At 47.8% G+C, this 20,889-nt stretch overlaps 2 protein-coding genes across 4 annotated transcripts in view; both read right to left on the reverse strand.

Annotated features, from left to right (window-relative positions):
• Positions 1–243: 243 nt before the first annotated feature.
• Positions 244–14,841, reverse strand: RARS1 (arginyl-tRNA synthetase 1). Its single transcript, XM_072348164.1, has 15 exons — positions 14,757–14,841; positions 10,897–11,031; positions 10,202–10,390; positions 7,704–7,815; positions 6,618–6,718; positions 5,936–6,057; positions 5,494–5,614; positions 5,120–5,249; positions 4,694–4,798; positions 3,627–3,805; positions 2,986–3,095; positions 2,126–2,231; positions 1,185–1,357; positions 691–938; positions 244–381 (listed from the first exon to the last, which is right to left on the reverse strand). The coding sequence occupies exons 1-15, from the start codon at positions 14,799–14,801 to the stop codon at positions 272–274; spliced, it is 1,986 nt and encodes a 661-aa protein (XP_072204265.1). The 5' UTR covers positions 14,802–14,841; the 3' UTR covers positions 244–271.
• Positions 14,842–14,926: 85 nt separating this feature from the next.
• The window catches only part of WWC1 (WW and C2 domain containing 1), a 58,269-nt gene continuing 52,306 nt past the window's right edge, over positions 14,927–20,889 (reverse strand). For 2 of the 3 annotated variants that reach the window (XM_072348493.1, XM_072348495.1), the window contains exons 17-23: positions 20,604–20,704; positions 19,673–19,820; positions 18,192–18,356; positions 17,888–17,980; positions 17,165–17,395; positions 16,043–16,164; positions 14,928–15,564 (exon numbers count right to left, since the gene is read on the reverse strand). In XM_072348493.1, coding sequence (XP_072204594.1) covers positions 15,498–15,564; positions 16,043–16,164; positions 17,165–17,395; positions 17,888–17,980; positions 18,192–18,356; positions 19,673–19,820; positions 20,604–20,704 — 927 coding nt within the window. In that variant the 3' untranslated portion in view covers positions 14,928–15,497. Of the gene's footprint in view, positions 15,565–16,042; positions 16,165–17,164; positions 17,396–17,887; positions 17,981–18,191; positions 18,357–19,672; positions 19,821–20,603; positions 20,705–20,889 lie in introns of all 3 variants that reach the window. The other variant, XM_072348494.1, reaches the window with a different exon arrangement.

The following is a 20,889-nucleotide window of genomic DNA, read 5'->3' on the forward strand; positions in this document are numbered from 1 at the left end:
TTGTTATTTCTCAAACTCCAGGATAAAAGTACAGCTTTGGGGAATGGGCCCACAGGGAGTCAGTTCCTGTGACCAGAAATGCTCCGAGCTGTGCCCACAGCACCAGTTCTCTGCCTTTGAACCTGAGTGCTTCTGCACTCCCTCATGCGTTGGTTCCCTTCCCTTTCCCCCTCAGAGCGCTGCTCCCCTACAGCACCTTCCCTTGCTGGACCCCCCTGTCATCAGACATGGACGCAGCCAGTCAGTCAGTCCTTTTATTGTCACCTCACAATTACATCCTCTCCACAGGCCTAATTCCCAGGATGTCAAAACCTTTGGCCATGACAGTTGCAGTGGCCTCGCACAGCAGCAGTCTCCACATGTTCACCTTCACAATCTGGCCTGCAAAACAAGAGACCAACATAGGAACTAGAGACACTGCTCAGATCAACCACCACTGCCCTCCCTCTTGGGGACCAATCTGCCACCAAGTTGGCCCTGGGCACAACATGTTCCCTCCTTTCTCCTTCCTCCCTCCCTCCCTCCTCAGCCCAGCAGCATCCAACCCCTTCAGCCCTCCCCCACGGACAGAACTTGTTCCGCAGCTGCCAGCAGGACAAAAACAGCCTTCCCCAAACAGGGAAAGACCCTGCAGTTCACCTGCACTGCAGTACACAATGACTTGTGCAGCACCCCTAGGCCAGCACTCACCACTCTGCCTGTCCTTCTCAACACAGTAACAGTTGTCGTAGAACTCAGTGAAGGTGGTGGCCAGCTCATAGAGGTAGTCACAGAGCGTGTGCAATAACAGATCGTCCAGAATCTTCTGCAGAATCTCAGGGAACCTCAGGATGCACTTGCCCAGTTTCCACTCCTTCTCATGGTCAAGGACAAGCACCTCCTCCCTGGCTGCCTTCCGCAGCATCTTCTCATCAATATTGGCCAGGCGTGCAATAGCCCTGCAATGATCCAGAACATGGTCTGCTTCTCTGCAACAACTTCCACCATTGCAAAGCAGCACCCTGCTCCAGGTACCACAGGCCACCATCCCCAATGACAACGAGTGCTGGAGATGGCTTTTCTTGCCAACTACCCCCTAACCTGCCCTGATTGAACAAAGCCACTCCTTCCCCACCACCTGCCTTTGCACTACAGACTCAGGGTTCATTACATCTTTCATATGACTCCCACCACACTCAACTCACCTGATCCGCGTGAAGGCATACAGCAAATAAGCAGCTGTATTTCCTCTGTCATCCAGCATCTTGTCAAAGGAGAACACGTAGTCATTTAGTCTGTTGTGGGAGAGATCTGCGTATTTAATGCATCCAAAAGCGACTGACATCTGGGCAGCTTTCAGCTCTTCTGGTGTGAGGACCTATGGTAATTTCAGAACAGGTAATGATCAAGAGGAGGAAAGCTGTGTTGGTATCACAACCCCCAACACTTTGCCTGGCAAACTCAGGGGGTTTTACCTCCCTCAGCTGCCTTTCCACATGAGGGACAAAACCCCATCTGAGCCCTCAGCCCTGCTGAGATCTTTGTGGTTCTTTATTGGAGGCATTATTTCTATGCTTCCTGGTGTTTCCATTTGAAAGGGAGTTTTCAGCACAGCCACGCTTCCCAATTCCATTGCCTTGGACCATTTGGTCCTTGTGTTCCATTCCATGGCCTGCCCTGCCCAGTTCTCTTCTGGCCATCAGAAATCTTTTTAAGCAAAAGTTTCCAGCAAACACTGTTGAAGGGAAAGGGTGAAGCCTGACACCAGAGTCCCCTGCAGCTCTGCAACCATCCATCAGCAGAAGGCATTAAACCCAGCAGGCCAAGCCTGCAGCTCTCATCAGCTACCACCACCTGCTGCACCCTGGGGGAGTCACAGGTGCCATCCCTGCAGCCTAACTGGTACCAGCTGCAGGGCCAGCATGCTGCCTGCAGTTCACACCTCGCTGCTCTGTGTCCAGGGTTGCTCACCTTTCTCCAAGACAGCACCCTGCCCAATTGTTTCCAAGTAACAGTACTGATTCTGCAGTAAGCCCACAGCACCCGCCATGCAGCCTGGCTGCATCCACATCTCAGCTCACATCCAAAATGTTGCAATTTTACATCTGTGAACAGATCTGGGTGTTTCTCTGGGCAGATCAGCTACCTTGTCCCGCTCCTTGTCTTTCAGCTTGTCCATGGCCCGTTTCAGCCCTTCTTCCAGAAGATCCATCAGACGCACTGTGTCCCCTGAGCGAGTTTTGAACTTCTTCCTGCAAACACACACAGCCAACATGACCATCTACACGAGGCAAAACGCTCCCATGAATTTCCACTGCGAACAAACACACACCTCTGCCCCATTAAAAAGGCACATACCCGTGCATTCCTTTGTACTGAAGAACTGGGCACCAGACAGCCAAACCTCATGCAAGGTGTACAACTCTGACAACACACATGGTGTAGCTGGGAGTGGGGGGGGCAGACAGGGAAGGCTCCAAGAATCAGAACTGTCCCAGACATGAGATAGGACAAAATACCAGCACAAGACTCAAATCCAGCACAGCATCTTTACTTTTGTAACAAACCCTCAGCAAAACCACTCGGTCTGCAACATTACGTGACTGCAGTTCACACTGGTTTAACTGCAACTTAAATGAGACACAAGAACACCTCTGGAGCACAAGGGCATGGCCTGCACACCAGGACACTGATGTTCGTTTCCCAGCTTTTATTCCACCTTCTTCATGGCAGGCAGAAAAAAAGGACGTTGTGGCCCCTACTGCTGCCATCTCCAGTATTTGCAGTACCTTCCTCTGCACTTCCACCAGCCAAGTCACAGCCCTCTCCCCAGATACCAGGCAGCAGAGCCAGACCTGACTTACTTAACACCACTATGTGCAATCAAAGGGCCCCGATGTGCCATATCACATACATACTCGTCAATAAGTGAGCAAAAGTCTTCTGCTTCAATCAAACATCCTCTTCGGAGCACACTCAGAGCAAAAACTACATCCAGAGACTTACTTGTCTTCTCCCAGCACCACTCCGAATGCAGCGTGGGTGATTCTGGTTACTTTGGGGTCATACCAGCCGATCATCTGTCCAGCTGCAAACACTGTTTGCAAATGCACCGACTGCAAGGAAGAAAGATCAACAACCAGTTCTTCACCCACTCTTCTGGGGATGGCTTTCTTGTCATTTACTCCCATTGCCTTTACAATGCTGCTTTGACAACGAGACTTGGAAATATTTTTAGCTCCACAGAAACATTCTGCTTCAGAAAGCTTGACCTTCCCCACAACTTGCTGGGCTTACAGAAGCAGCAAACAGCAAACTTGTATCACTGCTCAGATACAGCACTGACCATCTTGCATCTCCTCAGGTAAGGCAGCACGTAGGTACACACAGCACATCTCTCATGTCAGACTGTGAGACTTAGGCCCAGCGTATTGCCAGTGGTGACTGCGCATCATTTGGTTCCAGGGCTCTTCAAAGAGGCCACCAGTCAGCACATCAGATTCACCATTACACCACTAAGGTCAAAAGCCAATACAGCACATGGAAAACCTTACAGAGAAGTTCCATCTACCTTATTGTTGTGCTTGTTACTTATGAGATCTTTGATCATCTGTATCAGCAGTGACAGGACAGACTGACATACTCACCTGGCCACTGTCGACAACATAGATCAGGATATCACCCTTCTCTTCAAGCAGCCTGTGTCTGAGTGCAGCCAAGTCAGACGTGTCATAGGTGTAACCTCCATCTGACTTCATGATTGTCAGCGGGACAGAGAAACCTGGGACAAAGACAACCTTCCGGCCATCATCCACCTGGACAAAGCCTAGAAAAGCAATGGAATATTGCATTGGGTCATATCTCATGGGGAGGCTGGGGAACACCATAGGCAGAAACACCTCCTGTTCTGATGCCATCAGAAGTCCATGCACACTGACAAACATTTAACGTCTCACAATATGAAACAAACAAGCCTAAGTGAGAACTTCCTTGCCAGCCAAGTCTGGTTTTGTGTTGCACTTCCAGAACTCGAGACTGCACAAGAAAGCAGATCTTTACCACTCTGCCCTTTCCAAAAGAGAATTATTTGGATTTAAAAACTCACATCACTGGCGCTCAGCTCTACAGCCGCAAAAACAGCCTTATAAAGGACAGCACCAAAGGCAGTTGAAGCTGTATGGAGATGTGCAACATATTTAAGGGATAAGACTAGTTAGAACAGTACGGATGGTGAGACTCAATAAATGCAAAATCTACACAGAAGGACATAAACTGTAAACTCATTACAGTCCACTTTGTGTCTCAGAGTCAATGTGAACCAAAAGTGCCACCTGCCTTCACATGGAAATTTCTCTGATGCAAGTTCTCCTATAGCCACAGCACTAAGGAGAACACACTGGTAAAGATAAACTGTCTTGTTTTATCTTTATCTAAAGATAAAGCATCTTGTGCTATTGCCAAAAATTACCCCCCACAAACTGCTTCTGCTGTCAGCAGGACAGATTCAGTCTTTCTGCAGTGATACATGCAAGAATCAGTTCTGCTCACTCTTCTTTGGGAGGAAATTCCACCAAAGACCCACTCAGAAATTGCTGCTGAGACAAAGAGCGAGGCGCAGGGAACACGCACCTCTCTGCATGTCAGTCCCAAGCCTTGCTGGCTGCAAGTGAAGTTACCTCTGCAGAATTTCTGGTTCCAAGACAAAAAGCCTCACCTTTATCTTCAAATTCTTTGATGACGTCTTTCATCATATCTTGGTAGAACGACTCTCCTCTCTCTATGAGTGTGACGTCCAGGCAGTTGTAGATTTTCTGGAACTCTTGAGGAAGAAAACAAATTACAAATACTTGCATTAAATCATACGGTGGGAATTTCAGTGGCACATATTTACTAACAGACACAGCAAACCCCGAAATATGTTTTCTATCTCTCGGTCAAGCCATCAGAGAAGGACTCAGACCAAGGAGACAAAGGCTCTAGTTGAACTTTTCCACAGACAGGCCAGTTCTTTGGCTGCATAATCCCCGCTCTCCAAACCCGTGACAGCAAAGTGGCAGTGACTTCATTAAGAAAACCAGAGGATGGTGAGAAAAACCGCACGGTCCAAGTGCTGAGCCGCGGCTGTGAATGTGGCAGTCACCTTTCCGCGACACGTCGCAGATCAGCTGCCACGCTTTAATGAAGTCCGGGTCTTTGCTCTGCAGCAGCACCACACACTGGTAGGCTCGCTTCTTAAATTCCTCCTCTGTGTCAAATCTCCTCTTGGATTCCTACAGTAAAACACACTGCGTGAAAGAAGCACACGGTTTTTCCCTTGAAAAACAACATCCACAACACGCTCCCAAAGCACGCTCATCTCACAACAGGTCCTTCAATCATTCCCCACATGACAACTCGAGACCAGATGACAATGTAATTCATTCATTACCCATTGGTAGGTAACTGCAATCGTCTATTAGCTGAACCTGCTTCTCAGCTGCTGACATAAAAATCACAATTACTTGCGACAAATACCTTGTAAAAAGCTTGGAGATCCCCAATGGGAGGAGAAACAGTTAAGTAATCTGGAAATTTGTCTTGCAGGTGAGCAATGAGCATTCCAAACTGGGTGCCCCAATCTCCTAAATGGTTTAACCTTGAAGCAATTAAAGAACACAACAATAACTATTTCTCAAACATGTTTTAAAGCACAAACGTTTTAAATACAAATATTCTAAATGAAAAAACATGTATCAAGAGAAACCAGCACCAGGTAAACTGCCCCTGCTTCATGGAAATGAAGCTGCTGCCCTTCTTGACTCCTAACCTCACTTCACTTGCTCGGTTTCCAGCCTTACTGCACATCAAGGACTACTTTTTTACGTGCTTATACAGATCAAATCGCTGACCAAAGCACAGAGAGTTACTGCAGCAATGTAGCCAAAGAACCTCATCCCACCCAAAAAGCAACTCTCACCTCAACACATCATAACCTGCAAACTCGAAGAGGCGGCACATACTTTCTCCGATGATGGTGGACCGCAGGTGACCAACATGCATCTCCTTTGCAATGTTAGGGGAGGAGAAATCCAGTATCACCTTAGACGTGGCAGAGAAGGATAAAATGAATAAAGGCAACAGCCATTAACCATATCTCATGTGTTTCATGTGGATTTTCTTGGGTGGGTGGAGGGAGGCATGCGCTGCTGGCAGCACATGGCAGCAGAGCAGCCCGTGTGGGACCTCACAGCAAGCTTCAACCCAGGTCTCCACTGCATCTCCCCCAGAGGGTCAGGGATCATTCCCAGACTGACCTGGGCACAACATGCACAACATGCATGTGCACATGCAGGTTGGCTCTCTGGGCAGCTGTTCCAGCATGTGCACAACAGCACAACATGCTGTCCCCATGGAGCCCTGGAACACCTGTGCCCTTCAACCACCAGCACCCCAGAGACCACAGCTGGTACATGTGGGCCACCCATGGCCCCCCATCCTAAAGTCACATAAATGCCACTGTAAGGACCAGCTGACACGGCCACCCATCCAACAAATCACTTCTGGGGGGAAGGGGTAGGACTCAAAAGCCGCCTGAAGTCTGGCACGTGCTTCATCCATATGGGTGCAAGATGCCCATCTCTGCTTACTGCCATCCATACCTTTTTCCTTCTGCCAACAGCTGGTGGTTGAACTCCATTCACTAATAAACTGCTCAGCTGCTTTGATACAAAATCCTTCCGCAGATGAACGTTGATAAAACCTTTAGAGGAGAAAATCAGCAGTGAGTGTTGGAGCTTCTAAAGTGCCTTAAACCACTCTGCCCCTTTTTTCCCCCCCTTGGATTTCCCTTTCCTCACACTGAGGACAAGAGCCCAAGAAGTCATCCCGACTTAAAGCTTTACTCCAGCAACAACAGAATGAAGCTGTCACTAGAAGACAGCTCCTGCACCCAGATTAAAAGAGCCTGTTCCACACAATGATGCCCTTGTACTGCAGCAGTCAGAGTCTGCGTGACCACCCCCAGCTCCTTTTAGCACAATGTCACTCAGCCAAATTTATAAAAACTTCCTTAGAAAATAAATAATCTTACCGGGGTTTCCAGAATGAAAAACAACTCCTGCTATTTTTTTCTATTCCTTTTATTTATTTCTTTATTTTAAATAATATCCTAAAGCGTAGCTACGTATGACATAATTCATGCTTGTAGAACAAGTGTGAACAAATGAATGAACTGCTCGAGCCCCCCACAGGCCTGTGCCACATTATCTTTGTTTTCTGCCCTAAGCAATATGAGCCCTTCTATTTCTACCTAAGTCCCAAGGACAAAACAAATGCAGCAGTTACTAACTTCCAAGCTCCTGCAACACCTCAGTGCCAAAAGGGCAGGGCCTGCCCCACACCCCTCAAGCAACAGCAGACATGCCGGGTCTTGGATGAGAAGGACATACCAATTTTTGCATTCATTTCTTATGACTGTGACCCCATCTCTGCCCACTGATATTCAAGGTGCAAAAGCAATCCCTTAAGTGGAAAAATTTCCAAAGGGCCACAGCGACTGATGTGCAATAGAGCTAGATCTGCTGCTGCTGCAGAAATGTAAGGGCTATGAAGCTCATCAAGCTAATTCATCTCATAACATCAACTGTAAATGACAAGTTGAGTCAAACTCAACTCAGCTCCCATACAGTACAAAACCACCCTTCCAGCTTTCTAACATAAAAGTGGTGTAACATTTAGTATCATACCGGGACCAGCAATTTCAACCTTCTCAATGCATTCGTTCTCAGGAATATGTTTTGTTATTTTCTCAGCGATCTCTCTCGGACTAACCTTCTGTTCCCTGGTTTTCAGCAGTATCTGAAACACAAAAGAGCTAATAAATCTTAATCCTCCACAGCATTCCACAAAATAAAACAGAAAATGCAGATACTCCTGTGTTGGAAGAGCCCCACATCCTTCACCCTCATAATGCAGGCACAAACACACCAAGGAAGAAGACATCTCCAGCAACTTTTAAAGATTAGACCAGCAATTTTCCACACAACAGAAGGCTGATGAGACCCTAAACATTCAGCACACCCGAAGGATGGATGGCAGAAGAAAATCTTTCAGGCTGTTCAGTGCTTTGGCAAATCTCGATTCCTTTACACTGACCTAACTCTTTAAAAATCAAAACAGCCAGCATGTCCTTTGCATTGCTGCAAAACCTCGTTAAGCCACTTCACAGGTACCCTCGGCTGTGTCAGGCTTCATAACTGAAGAACTGAACTTGTGCCTGCAAGAAATATGGAGAGAATCACAGAATGGCCAGGGCTGGAAGGGACCTTGAGGATCATGAAGCTCCAACCCTGCTGCCACAGGCAGGGCCACCAACCTCCCCATTTAATACCAGCCCAGGCTGCCCAGGGCCCCATCCAACCTGGCCTTGAACACCTCCAGGGATGGGGCATCCACAGCCTCTCTGGGCAGCTGTTCCAGCACCTCCCCACTCTCACAGTAATGAACTTTCCACTTTCATCCAACCTAAATCTTCCCTCCTTCAACTCAAAACCATTTTCTCTTATCCCGCTATTATCAACCTTTTGAAACAGTTGGCTCGACTCCTGTTTAGAGGCTCCCTTTTTAGGTACTGGAAGGCTGCATTGAGGCACCCCGCAGCCTTCTCTTCTCCATGGTTTCTGATTAGCACGTTCTACCAGATGACAGGAATCTCCTCTGAATCACTCCAAACAGCCACAGCACACCGACTACTCCCAGGAACAGGCAGAGCTCCTTGCTCAAGCCCATGGTATTAATATGCTAACAAGCCCAAATGAAAACAATACACATTTGTGAGGGCTGTTTCCACATCAGTGCCTAGAAGGGAGAGGCTGCTGTCCTGCACGTAGTGGCTGCCCTCAGTCAGATGCTTCCCGGTCCTCTTGTGGTGAGCAGTGCTCAGCTCCAAAGGTAACTGTAGCATGGTCAGATCGCTGACCTAACTCACTGCTCTCACAGAAATGACTGCGCTGCATCCACTGGCTTTGCTGCATTGATTACACTGTGTGTGTCAGTACTCCCAAGCCCAGTGTGCTGACATGCCTTCCAAGGAACAAACCCTACGGCCAAGCCCAGCACGAGGAACGTTTACTCTCCAGTTCTGCTGACAGACAATGGGGAACCTGAAGCCCTGGCTCAAAGCAGACTGGTCAGACACGAGTTATGTGAACAATGCTGACACTGAGAAGCCAGGACGGCTCAAGAATTCTAACAGCGACTTAATTGGGGTAAAACAGCGGTCAGAAAATGGCAAAGCTCTGAAAGTCTGTGTCGGTGCAGTCACCCAGCGCAGCCCTCTGGCTACAGCCCAGACACAGCATGCTAGCAGCGTGCTAACAAGGCCAAGGGCAGACACGTCTTTGGGAGGCCGTTTCTGCCCTGGCACCGCAGCCCAGAGCCTGCTGCCTGGCACGTATCGGTGCTGCCCAGGATACAGGCACCACAGAGGGCAGCCTGGGACTGCAGAACTTTATGTGTATTTATCTTAAGAAAAAAAGTTGCTTCTGTTGAGACCGCACACTGCAAAAGCAAAGATCTCTAGTTATGAAGAGTCTATCCTCTCAATGGCAGCAAGTGTGGACACTCCATTCATCTAAATGAAGATGTAGCACCTTTTTCCTCAACTCCTCGTTTTACTCCTCTACTGTCCCATCCTACTGAGCAATTCCTGAAGTGCCTCTTACTCTGCCTGGTTCCTCTTTGGCCAATACCTTCTATGAACCAGCAGCTCCTAGTTTTCAAAGTAACACTGCAGGTACTTGCCAGGATTACAAACCCTGCTGTTTCCTTGGCACACACATCACAGCTGTTCTGTGAAGATACACCTGCCCAAAAACCTCCATACAAATCATAACAAAACAAACTTGATTTTTAACTTCTGTTCCATATTTTAACGGAAAAGACCTAAGTAATTAAGAAAGACTTAATCATAAATAAAGGAATACAGTGATTTCCTTCCCATGAACTGGGCAGATGTTATCTGGCAATGTGGAACTCATTCTTGACTCATTACAGTCATCTAAAAAGAGACACAAAGATCTGCTTTCTACAATGCCACCAGATATTCAGTCAATTCTCACCCCAGAGGGCTGCAAGAAGCCTTAATCAGGTCCAATGCTGCAACTGTCACCAGTCTGTCTACCATTCTGTTTCTAGCAGGCAACGCTCCCAGCTTCTTTCTCTTTGCAAGACCTACCAGACTTACCTGTGTTATGCCCATGGCGCTGTTGCACTGATAGTCCCCAAATTTGGGCTGCTGGCTGGGTGTCACCACTAGTGGAGGGTTTTCCAGCTCTGGGTAGGCAGCCTGAATGGCAGCTCCAAAGATCTCCTGAAGACAGCTGTTGATATTAATCATGCTTTTCACTGTTTTACTTTGTTCCTCTTGAAGGCTCTGGAAAAACAAAATACAGAAAGCTCTACTCACAGTACACAGCACATACAGAACAGTCACATCCTGCTTTTCTCCTTGGCTGCCTGGCAAAGCATGACTGAAAGGTCTGGCTGGCACCTCTAGGTACAAGAGCAACATACACAGCATGGAAATGATGAGGTTCAGGAGATACACCTCCCTTTGGACATCACCGCCCAGATACTGCCCCTGAACACAGTGCTGCGTTTTATTTCTCACACACCTGTGGAGAAATCACTGGATCCTGGCAGAGCAGCTGGGCTGCAGCTATGTGACCATTTGGGATAGGACAGCGTGGGCACATTAACCTACTGATATTCTTCATAAAGTCACATTTTGTTTAAGGGACCAAGAAATATCTAAAGCACAATCAGCAGCTTGAGATGTCAGAATTCAATCACACACCACCAGCTGTAACAAACTGACATTAGTTTGTCAGTTTTATTTACTTTCTACAGCAGAGCAAAACCATTCACTCTATCCCTTACCTTCTGAAGGAAACTCAATCGATACTTCAGTTTTGCGTTCTCGTCTCGCAGCCCTTCCAGACTCGGGGAGACTCCCAGGCACCCAAAGTTCTTCAGATGCTCAATTTCTGCAGTCAGTGACTTAATCTCGTTTTCCTGAAAAGCACATGAGATGGAGACACGTGAGATGATGGACACACGTGAGATGATGGAGACACGTGAGATGATGGAGACACGTGAGATGATGGAGACACGTGAGATGATGGAGACACGTGAGATGATGGAGACACGTGAGATGATGGAGACACGTGAGATGATGGAGACACGTGAGATGATGGAGACACGTGAGATGATGGAGACACGTGAGATGATGGAGACACATGAGATGGGTCTTGGAGAAGGGGAACAGCAGGTGGGGAGTGCAGGACCTCAGCTCCAGTCCTGCCTCATAAAGTAACAACTACAACAAGCAAGTCAAGTAATTCCAAACAATTATTGTTTAATGGTGGTTTCTATTTGTGCCAAAAACATGGGGCAGCGAGGTAACAATTAGCTTACTAATCTACAAACAGAAGTGTAAGGAAGACAACCGGTCAGGCTAAGAAAATACATTCTTAAAGCATTTCCTCCAGCTTTTTCTTTTTCTTAATTCAGTAAAGAAATCCAACACTTTGACTCCAAATTCCCTGACGCCTCCTTCTGGCATCATCCAGTTCCACCACTTCTAAAGCTGGGCCACATTTTCTCTCCCAGAGGATGAAACCACCACTGATGCAACCCGTGAGCTCACGGGGCGGTGTGAGGCCGGCCTGCAGTGTGCGTTCACTCCCAGCTCACTGCGTATTTCCTCCCCAGTGACCACAGTGGCTTCTCTTAAAACTGCCATGGGCTGCTTGGCAGAAACTGACAATTTCAGATGGACTTTTACACTCTAAATTAACGAGCTTCAGCTTTCAGCTGTCCTTCAGGTTTGTGCCCTCCACAGCCCATTAACTCTCTGCAGCAGCAGCACCCGCTGCTCTCCTCGCCCCTCCTGACCTCAGAGCCCAGATGTAACACGCAGCCCAGCGCCGCTGCAGGGAGCAGCCACTTCCCTCTCCCAGCCCCAAGGAGCCCAGATCTCATAAGCGTCATCTCTGTTGTCCACCTCCCCTGTAACCTGCTCCACAAACAGAAGTCCGGGTGCTGCTGGAGATACGTGCGGCAGCTCTAGGAGGCAACGCTCCCCACCCTGACCCCTCACATGAGCCTGGCAGGCTCTGGGCCACTAACTTGCGCACAGCAGGAAGCAGCTCAGGCTATTATCACAGACAAATATGCTGCCAAACCTTATAAAAAGGGCTCGCTTGCTTTTTGTTCTTTAAACAATTGGAACGATTGAAACCTTGTGATTCAATGATTCTATGATTTTGTTAATTAAGGAAATGAAATCTGGGTCATCCAGACTTCCGTCCCAGTATCTCCACCTGAACAGCAGCTCCCTCAGGTGCCACCATAACTGCAGACGCTCAGAACTTCTGAGCTGAGCCCAAGTGATCTTCAGATTGCTCTATCTGCAGAGCAAGCTGCAAAGCTTTTGGAAACTACTGAGGTCATTCCTCATTCGCATTTCATCTTCAGCGCTTCCAGCACCTCTTTTACAGCCCCAAGGTGTCCTCTGCCAAGAGAGAACAAACTGTGTCCCGCAGTGTTAGACGATACAAAACCAAAGCTAGAGCTCGAGCAGAACTGCTTCAAACAGCCCATCTCAGCTGGTCTTTTGCATCTTATTACTCCTCTTTTGAAACCCAGGGCAGACCCTTTAGTTTTCACACACCTTTTCTCCCACTTACTCAAGAGAAAATATGCTTTCCTTACTTAAAGCTTTTCTTACTACCCTGACTTGGTGGCGTTTCATGTAACTTATAGATCTGCTTGAAATTTCTGGACTGAACTTCACATTAAAATGGCTTGAGAGATTTCACCGCATTATTTCATGACTGTTTCCCTGTAAATTTAAGTAAGCACTATAGCAACAAGTGACTCAGAGCAACGCTGGAGCAGCAAAACAAATAACCACCATTTAAACTCACCTACACTCAAAAAACCTGGAACACCCTTTAGGGTGAACACAAAGATCGTGTTCTACTCTCAAGGTCGCACTATCTGTTAAGTCCTGCATCCAGCTGCTCCCTGGCTGCCCACCCCAGCATTACCGCCACATAAGTTTCCCTTTTTTTACTCTTCATCAGCTAACACAGAGGATGAATTGATGTCATTTAGAACCACTGAGCAGAAAGGCTGGAAATCAGCAGGCAGTACATCATGCCCCAGAACAGGGGGGGCAGGATGAGAAAGGCTGAGCTGGGCCAGCAGAATGACCCCACACCCATCGTTAAGCTCACCTGAGAAAGTCTTTATACACACACATTACAAACACCCTTAATCAGAACAACCTGCTATAAGCCTGTAAATAAGTCTAGCAAATCACCTGTGCACACTGCATATCGTTAAAGGGAGATAAACCCTGAAACCTGGCTAAAAAATAAATAGCTACATTGAAGCACAGCTGTTCCTTGCAGCTCCTTTCCTACAGTATATTCCGAGGGAGGGAGGGAGAAACACAACAGCACTGTGCCTCTGATCTGCAAAGCAGACAGCTTGAGAAAGGGAAGGGAAAGCTGCTGTTGCATGAATAAAGCTCCATCCCCTGCTCTACCTGCACAGCCCTGGATGCATCACAGCTTGTCATTGAAGGGTCACACCTGATGACCACCTCACAAGAAGCTGCGGGAATTGCATGAGGCTGTGCTGACATCTCCAAGGGCTCTTTGCTCAGCTGAGCACTAGCAATCCTCCCCCCACCTGTAAATACAAAACAACTACAGCTTTTCGAGAAATACCAAACTAATCCTTGTATTTTCTGTGAGTGTTTAATTCAGGCTCTGCTGAATTATCACTAAACTTGTACGTGCTTCAGTCTCTGGGCAGAGTTTTACTCCACTGCATTAAAACAACGGGAAAGCAAAAGGCTGACCATGCACAGTGTTCACAGTGCGCTGCCTTTTCCTTCTCACCTCCCGTGTGGTTCTTTCGCTCCTTCCGCCTGCCCAACCTGCTGCCGAGCCGGCTCACACGGCAGCTGAGCGCACCGCTTCCTTTGCAGACCCGCTTTCCTGAAGCACTAATGAGCCCCGCTGGCCCCCAGGGGTCTCCCGAGCTGGACGAGGGTTCAGCCCTAAGCCGCCTTTCCTCCTCCCTGTGCTTTCCCTCAACGCGTCCAGCAAACACATTTATTATCTCAGCGTTTCACGGCAGCGTTTCTCTGCTCCAGCTGTGAGCTGAAGCTCGCTCTGAACACACGCGCGCGGCACGGAGCGCTCGCGGCCCAGCTGTGCACAACCCTCATGCACAGGCACGTCCTGGGCACACAGCGCAGCTGCATCAGAACGCACTGCTTTCCTGCAGGGCCGCGTACCGCACTGTTAACACGCCATCAGCAGCTGCCGCTGACCGGGCAGCCGTTCATCTCTGCACACAGCCGTTACCAACAGCCGTTCCCATCCCCGCTCCCCACAGCGCTCTATGGCCGCACACCGTGCGGGAACACACAGGCTGCCGCCTCGCCCCGCCGGCACAGCCCGCCGTTCCCCGCCGTTCCCCGGCCACGAGCCGAACCCGCCCCGTTCCGCCGCCGCGCTCCGGCTCCGCTCGTGCTCCCGCAGCGCCAAATACTCGCGGCCCGTTCCCTTCGAACCCGGATCCCGCCCACAACTCGCCGAACGCCCCGCGCTGCCCGGCACGGCTCTCCCCCCGCCCCCCCAGAGGACTTTCACCCGCCTGTTGAACCGCCGTGCCGAGCTGCGGGCTGCGCTCCGTCCCGCTCCGCTCGCCGCCCCCACCTGCCGCTCCAGCCGGGCCGCCGCCTGCGCCACGCGTGCCTCCATCCTCCCGCTGCGGGAGCGGGCGGAAGCGGAAGTGGCAGCGCCAGAGCGGAAGCGGAAACGTCGAGGCGAGACAAAGACAGCGCCCCCGCGCGGAGGGGAGGGCGCGGCGGTTGGGGTGACGTCACGCGCGGTCGGCGGGAGAGCAGAGCAGGCGGGGAGCCACGTGTGTGTGCGCAGAGCGGCCGTTTATTGACACCCGCACGGAGCGCCGGGCCGGCACCCTCCGCCCGCAGCTTCAACGGGTGCCGCGCTCCCACAGCCCCGCGGCGGTACCGGTGCGGCCCGTGGGCTCCCGCTGCCCGTGCAGCACCTGCGTGCGTCACACGGCACTCCGCCCCGCTCACCGCACACGGATCCACCGCCGCTTCTTGCCGCCGGGCTGCTAAGGGCTGCGCTGTACAAAACGGCCCATCAGCTGCTGAGCGAACAGCACCCCAGGCTGCTTTTGTTCGTAGTTAAAACTCTATTCCCCAAAAATACACCCCTAAATGTACAAACTATACAGGCGTGTCACTCGGATGCTGGTTTCTGTGATGACAGACGTGGGCCTGAAGTCCTTAAAACATCCACGCACTGACAGAAGCTCTGACGTAAAAAGGCGCCTTGGAGCCTTCGTGTACCACATAAATAACTTCAAAAACAAACAAAAACCAGCTGCAGTGTCTGAGTGTCCCGACAGCAAACAGCTCCTGGTGATCACACGTCATCCGCAGAGAGCGCCGGGATGTTTATCCTGGGCCGTGTGAAGAATGCCATTTTCTCTCTAGAAGAAGATGACGGGCTGTTAGTGCCACGGAGGGACCGCCAGAAACGGGCATCGTCTGCATTAAGACGTATCCCACCACACACTGCAGCACACCCTCCCACGAGCTACACCCTGTACACACACACACCACAGGTCCCTGAAGTTAAACCAACGCTGAGCTAATCAAAGAAACCACTTCAGAAAGGCTCGCGGTTGGCATGATGAGCAGTGTCACTGAAGGAAGCAAAAGACTGCACTGAAATAATGCTTTACATGCTTGGTGCCAGGCGGGGAATGATTTGGACTACTTCGAGCTGCTTCGAAATCACCTGCAGTGCTGCAGTTAATTTCTGACTTTCAGATTGGATTTGAGCACTGAATTTGCTTTTAGCAGAACAGCGAACTACCTGTTCAAAAAACAGCTCTATCAGCACCTTAATCATCCACAAAGCAGGCAGTCAGTTCTCACCCCCTTCACCAAACTATCCGTAATTACCTGAATGACTGCACTTCCAAAGGCTCCTTCCGACTCTGCCCTCGGAGCCGGTGAACGTCCTTGGCAGCAGCTCTCATCATTTTATCAGCTTTGAGCTCACACTTGTGTTCTGTTTTTTCCACCTAAAAACCAAAAGGAAGCTGTTTGTGTTTCCAGGAGAATAAATCTGCAAACACAGCAGTTTTACCTGCAGGTCCGAAGGGTCTGAGACCTGCTAACTCTGGAATCAGTAGCTACAGAAGGTAAATTGAAAGCTTGTCAACCACTGTAACCAGGAGAGCTTTTTCTAAGGTCTTCTTCAAGGCCCTTGCTAAGAATTATGGCTGTCATCCACATCTTCTTTGTATCGTGATTTTTCAGCCAACACATCAGCTCATGCAAGAACATGGTCAGCTATTTTCCAAGCTCTATCCCAGAGGGCTTATTTATTTATTTATTTATTTATTACCCATCTACATACTGTGCCATTATAACTTACAATATTTCTGTCTGATGCCAAAGGTGCTTGTGATTAACCAGGAAAGCTGAGAAGCAGCACTACGCACTAGGGAAAGGAACTTGTAGACAGAGTCAGGTTAAGTGCTAACCATCGCACACTGTGCCCACTGTGGCTCGGGAGGCTGAACTTCACAGAACAGATGGGATTTGTGACTTTCCATACTTGCACCTGAACTAAGGTAGGAAATCTCTGTGCTGCACAGGTTCATGTGTAACAGGATGCCACAGGAAGCTAAAGAGGCAAGACAAATTCCAGCAAGGTTAGAAGAGGACTCAGCTCAGAGGATTTCAAACATCCACTCTGGACATACACTAACTAGAAATGACTGCTGTCTTAAGCTCAGGATCATCATAATTACTGAGCCATCATTTCTCTTAGGAGAAGCAGATTTAGATGCTGTCCTCCTAACCTTTGTCTTTGCAGGCAGGCACAGACTCTGCAGTCTGTAAACAGAACATCTGAGAACAGCAACTTCCATCATCAATAGCTTGCTTGATGGAATCGTAAGTACAAGACACGAGCGACCATAGTGCTACAGTTTAATTTCCAGGTTGTCTAAAATCCCATTTCTCAAATCACACTTCTCAAATGTTAAATACAATCCAAAGGCAGGTATCACTTACTCGTTTTTCCACTAGCCTCAGCAGCAGTCGAAATCTCTCATCATCCTTCACCCACTGCGGTAACTCTTTCTCACCCTGACTCTGAGCTTGTTCTAACTGTTCCTTCAGTTCTCTCAGCACAGAGATCTCCTGAACCAGCCGATCATGCCAGGTTTTCGAAGCCTGCAGGTCCAGCTCCAGGTCTAGTGAAGTCCGAATCAGGCGCTCTGTACCAACAGACTTAATTGAAGGCTGAAAGAAAATTATGGACAATAGTGAGAACTGCCCAGACTGCACCCCTAGTCAAAGGCCCAAGAATTTTACATGACCTGTTCTTGTTCTTCCAACACTTCTTAGTGCAATAAACAAATAAATGCTGCTCTGAGTATCTGAAGCCGCATTCTTTTCACCTTCATCCCCAGCTCATTGCAGCACAAGCACTAAACGCTCTTACAATAAACTCAGCAGAAAAATGTTTGCTACTCCTACTCCAATATGATGGAAGATATCAGGAACAATCTTTCTACAATGATTTCTCTAAGCAAGCTCTAAAGTTAAACATCCCCGTCATACTCTGGCATTTCTAGGAAAGTTATCTTAAAGAGAAGTATCTCACGTGCAAAGAAAAGTTTCTGCATCAAAACAACTGATTTGTGTTTACAAAACATTCCTCCTTTTAAACTGTTTTCACTTCTTTTCTGTGCACGTCTGTACCAGACAAAAAGCAAGCAGAGATGCTTTTACCCGTTTCACTCTGACGCTTCTCCTCTCCATTGCATTTCGAACAAAGGGGGTTTTTTTGGATAGCGTTGAACTGTCACTATCACTGCGATTCAGCTGAAAAATGGAAGAGGTCTCCATCAAACATACAAGTACGTACATTAGCAGCAACATCACAGTGTAAGCTATGATGCAAGCAGACCTTTCAGGTTTTGTAAAGACTGCAGCGTCAGGACTCAGTAAAAAACTGAGACTATGCAAACAATGACATCATTCCCTTGTTAATGAAAAGCAGTATTTCATAGATCCAGGATTGCATTTTCCTTACCCGACACACATACTGACTTTGTGGTCCCGGCGAAAATGTCTTGGAGCGGATGATGGTGCTACCCCTGACAAACTGAGTTTGTGGTGGATTTGCTGCTCTTTTGTCTTTTGGACGCACTACAGCAGAAGACTGTGCAAGGCTCTCTGTGTTTGTCTCCTTATCCACCTTGAAAGACAGATAGTGCAGTGTAAAATGCCAGCTTGCCATCTGACCAATGATACATCATCCAGGGCTGTCTGGCAGCCACCTGTGATAGATCTGTGCTTTCAGCCCAGAGGCATCGCACTTAAAACCAGATACTCTTTAGCCCCTTTCATACACGGTGCTCTGACACTACACTGTGAACTCAGCAGCTGCTACATTAACCATATTGCTCCCTAAGGGCTCCGTGTCCATTGATTGCTGTGAACACAATTGAGTCCAGTGAGCTTTGCCTGTTGGGTCCAGTACATCAGCGTGAACCAGCAATTTCACATACAGAAAGTGAGTTACAATTTTGAAGACCACTCCCTTACCCTTTGTGCATCTGCAACAAACACAGATATAAAAAGCTGTACATACATGTGCAGAGAGCAGATCAAGAGCACATTAATTACGCTTGTGAGAATGTAGGAACACTCAGAATTATACAAGGTCAAAGCTACAGTCACATATTAATGAAAACAGTTTCCATGAGTAACAATAGAAGGTGTGAAAAATGCTTATTAACCATGGGAAAAAGTGGTCATGCAGTTATTTAATATTTCAGGTAGGTAAGCATTTAAAAATCAATTATGAGCTTTCAAAAAACAGCTGCAGCTCTGCTCAGCTCAACAGCAACCCAGTCCACTGCGCAGCAGCAATTTCTCCTTCAAACTGAAACCTTAAGTAAAACAGGAGCTCCCTTAGCAGGAGATGAACTGAAAGGAGAAAAACATTGACATCAGATGACAGAAAATATTCTAATTAAATCAACAATTTCTTTGACTTTTAAAAAGCCTCTCCAAAGGAAGCATGTGGTGCAGACACAGACCATTCACACTAGCAATGCCTTGTGGTTGCATAAGCAAATTAGGTCGCTGCCAGAGAAATATGAAAATGATTATTTTTAATATCAATCCATGAGAGTTTTTGGCAAGAGAAAAGTCTGCTCAGTCAAGCTGGCCACATGACCTGCTGAAAGAGTCAGTTTCCCAATATCATTTGAGATTTGGCCATAAACAGAATAAAAATCACGTACAGGTGCTTCCTGACTGCAGAGGTCTGCGTCTTCAGTGTTCATAATTGATTTTCAATCACTGCCTCGCCAAGGCTTTTTTTCCATGTGGATTTATTCCTTTAGAAACTTTAAAACTAGAGTGAAGTGTGAGCACTGCACATGTAAGCATGTAAGCTTAAGAGAAAGGCAAAGAAAGATATCCTCAAATATTTGAACGGTGCAATTAAATGGGAGCTGCTTGGAACACTGCATTAAACAACAGGAAGTTTAACTAGAGCTTTACCTTTACTGCCATTTCCACATGAGGAGGGGAATTCAGACTTTCTTCTGTTTCCCACAGCAATTTTCCAGCACAGAATTCTTCTTCCTCTTCTGCTTCATTTTCACTGATCTCATCCAGTTCTTCCTGCTCAGCAACCTCTTCATCTTGCCTGTTAAGAACAGCTTCTGTTACCAAACTGACCTGCTTTATACAATATTCAGGTGTTCCAGAAGGGGGTTACTTCCTGTAAGCTGCTGAACAGAAACTCATCCCTACAGCAGTCAGTTGCATCTGTAGGAACTGAGATTACAAACATGAAGTTTTATATAAAAGAGAATAAGGAAAACTACAGTGAAGCTGCACCAGCAACTGACCACTGCAACTATTCACACTGATCTTGTTTGAAATGGAGAATGTTCAGGGTTCAGCCATGTTGTGTGAGCTTAAGACAAGTACATTTCTCAGGATGCAACCAATCTTAGTTTAAGAAGTGATACTGGAGAAAATGGAAACACTTTTTTAAACATCCTTGCCAGCTCCCCTGAACTCCCTCCTGACTCCTCAGTCAAGTCCCTTGGTCTGGCTTGCTTATTTATTTCAAACATAACGTTTCATTAATAGAATCTGAAGTTGAACAATGTAAGCAACCACCAAAACTAATACTGCAGCAAAACCATCCCCCATGCAATGGCAATGGAGCTTTCAGAAGTTCACAGCACATTCTACCAAAGAATGAACATGGTGTTTTCATATCTATTTTTAAGCTTTGAGCTTTGTTCTCATTTCCCAAGCAGAGTCTCCATAACAGGAGAAATAAAGATTTCACTGCAAGATGGAAGCAACTTTCCACAGCTTGGTATCACCTATTTTTCCTCTGCACATCAATTTTCAGTGTTGAACCCCCACACTCTCAGATAACCCCACAATGAGACAGTAGAATGCTGCTACCTACCAGCTCTCTCCACCAGTTAAAGTGGTTCTGCTTTCCTCCAGTTTCTTCTCCACAGCTTCCAGTTCAACAGCTGTCTGCTCTAAGAGTGCTGATACGGAGTCCTGAGGAGAACAAGAGGCTTCTTTTAAAGGTACTACTCAGACTGTAACAGCCCCGCCAGCTTTCTTCTCTACATCCACATTGCTCAAGCAGCTCATTACACATACAGCATACAGTCAAGACTGCTGAGTGTAGCTGGTCCAGCTTTCGCCAGTTTTGCTATCTGTACAGCACGTGTGTAACTACC

This window comes from Excalfactoria chinensis, chromosome 13, assembly GCF_039878825.1.
Source record: "Excalfactoria chinensis isolate bCotChi1 chromosome 13, bCotChi1.hap2, whole genome shotgun sequence".
Taxonomy (NCBI): Eukaryota; Metazoa; Chordata; class Aves; order Galliformes; family Phasianidae; genus Excalfactoria; species Excalfactoria chinensis.

Excerpts from the sequence above, each read along its gene's own strand:
- RARS1 (XM_072348164.1), bottom strand. The coding sequence starts at position 14,801 with ATGGAGGCACGCGTGGCGCAGGCGGCGGCCCGGCTGGAGCGGCAG. Across the intron at positions 5,250-5,493 it reads ATCTCCAAGCTTTTTACAAG|GAATCCAAGAGGAGATTTGA; the intron begins GTATTTGTCGCA and ends GTTTTACTGTAG. Across the intron at positions 2,232-2,985 it reads GTGGTGCTGGGAGAAGACAA|GAAGAAGTTCAAAACTCGCT; the intron begins GTAAGTCTCTGG and ends GTGTGTTTGCAG.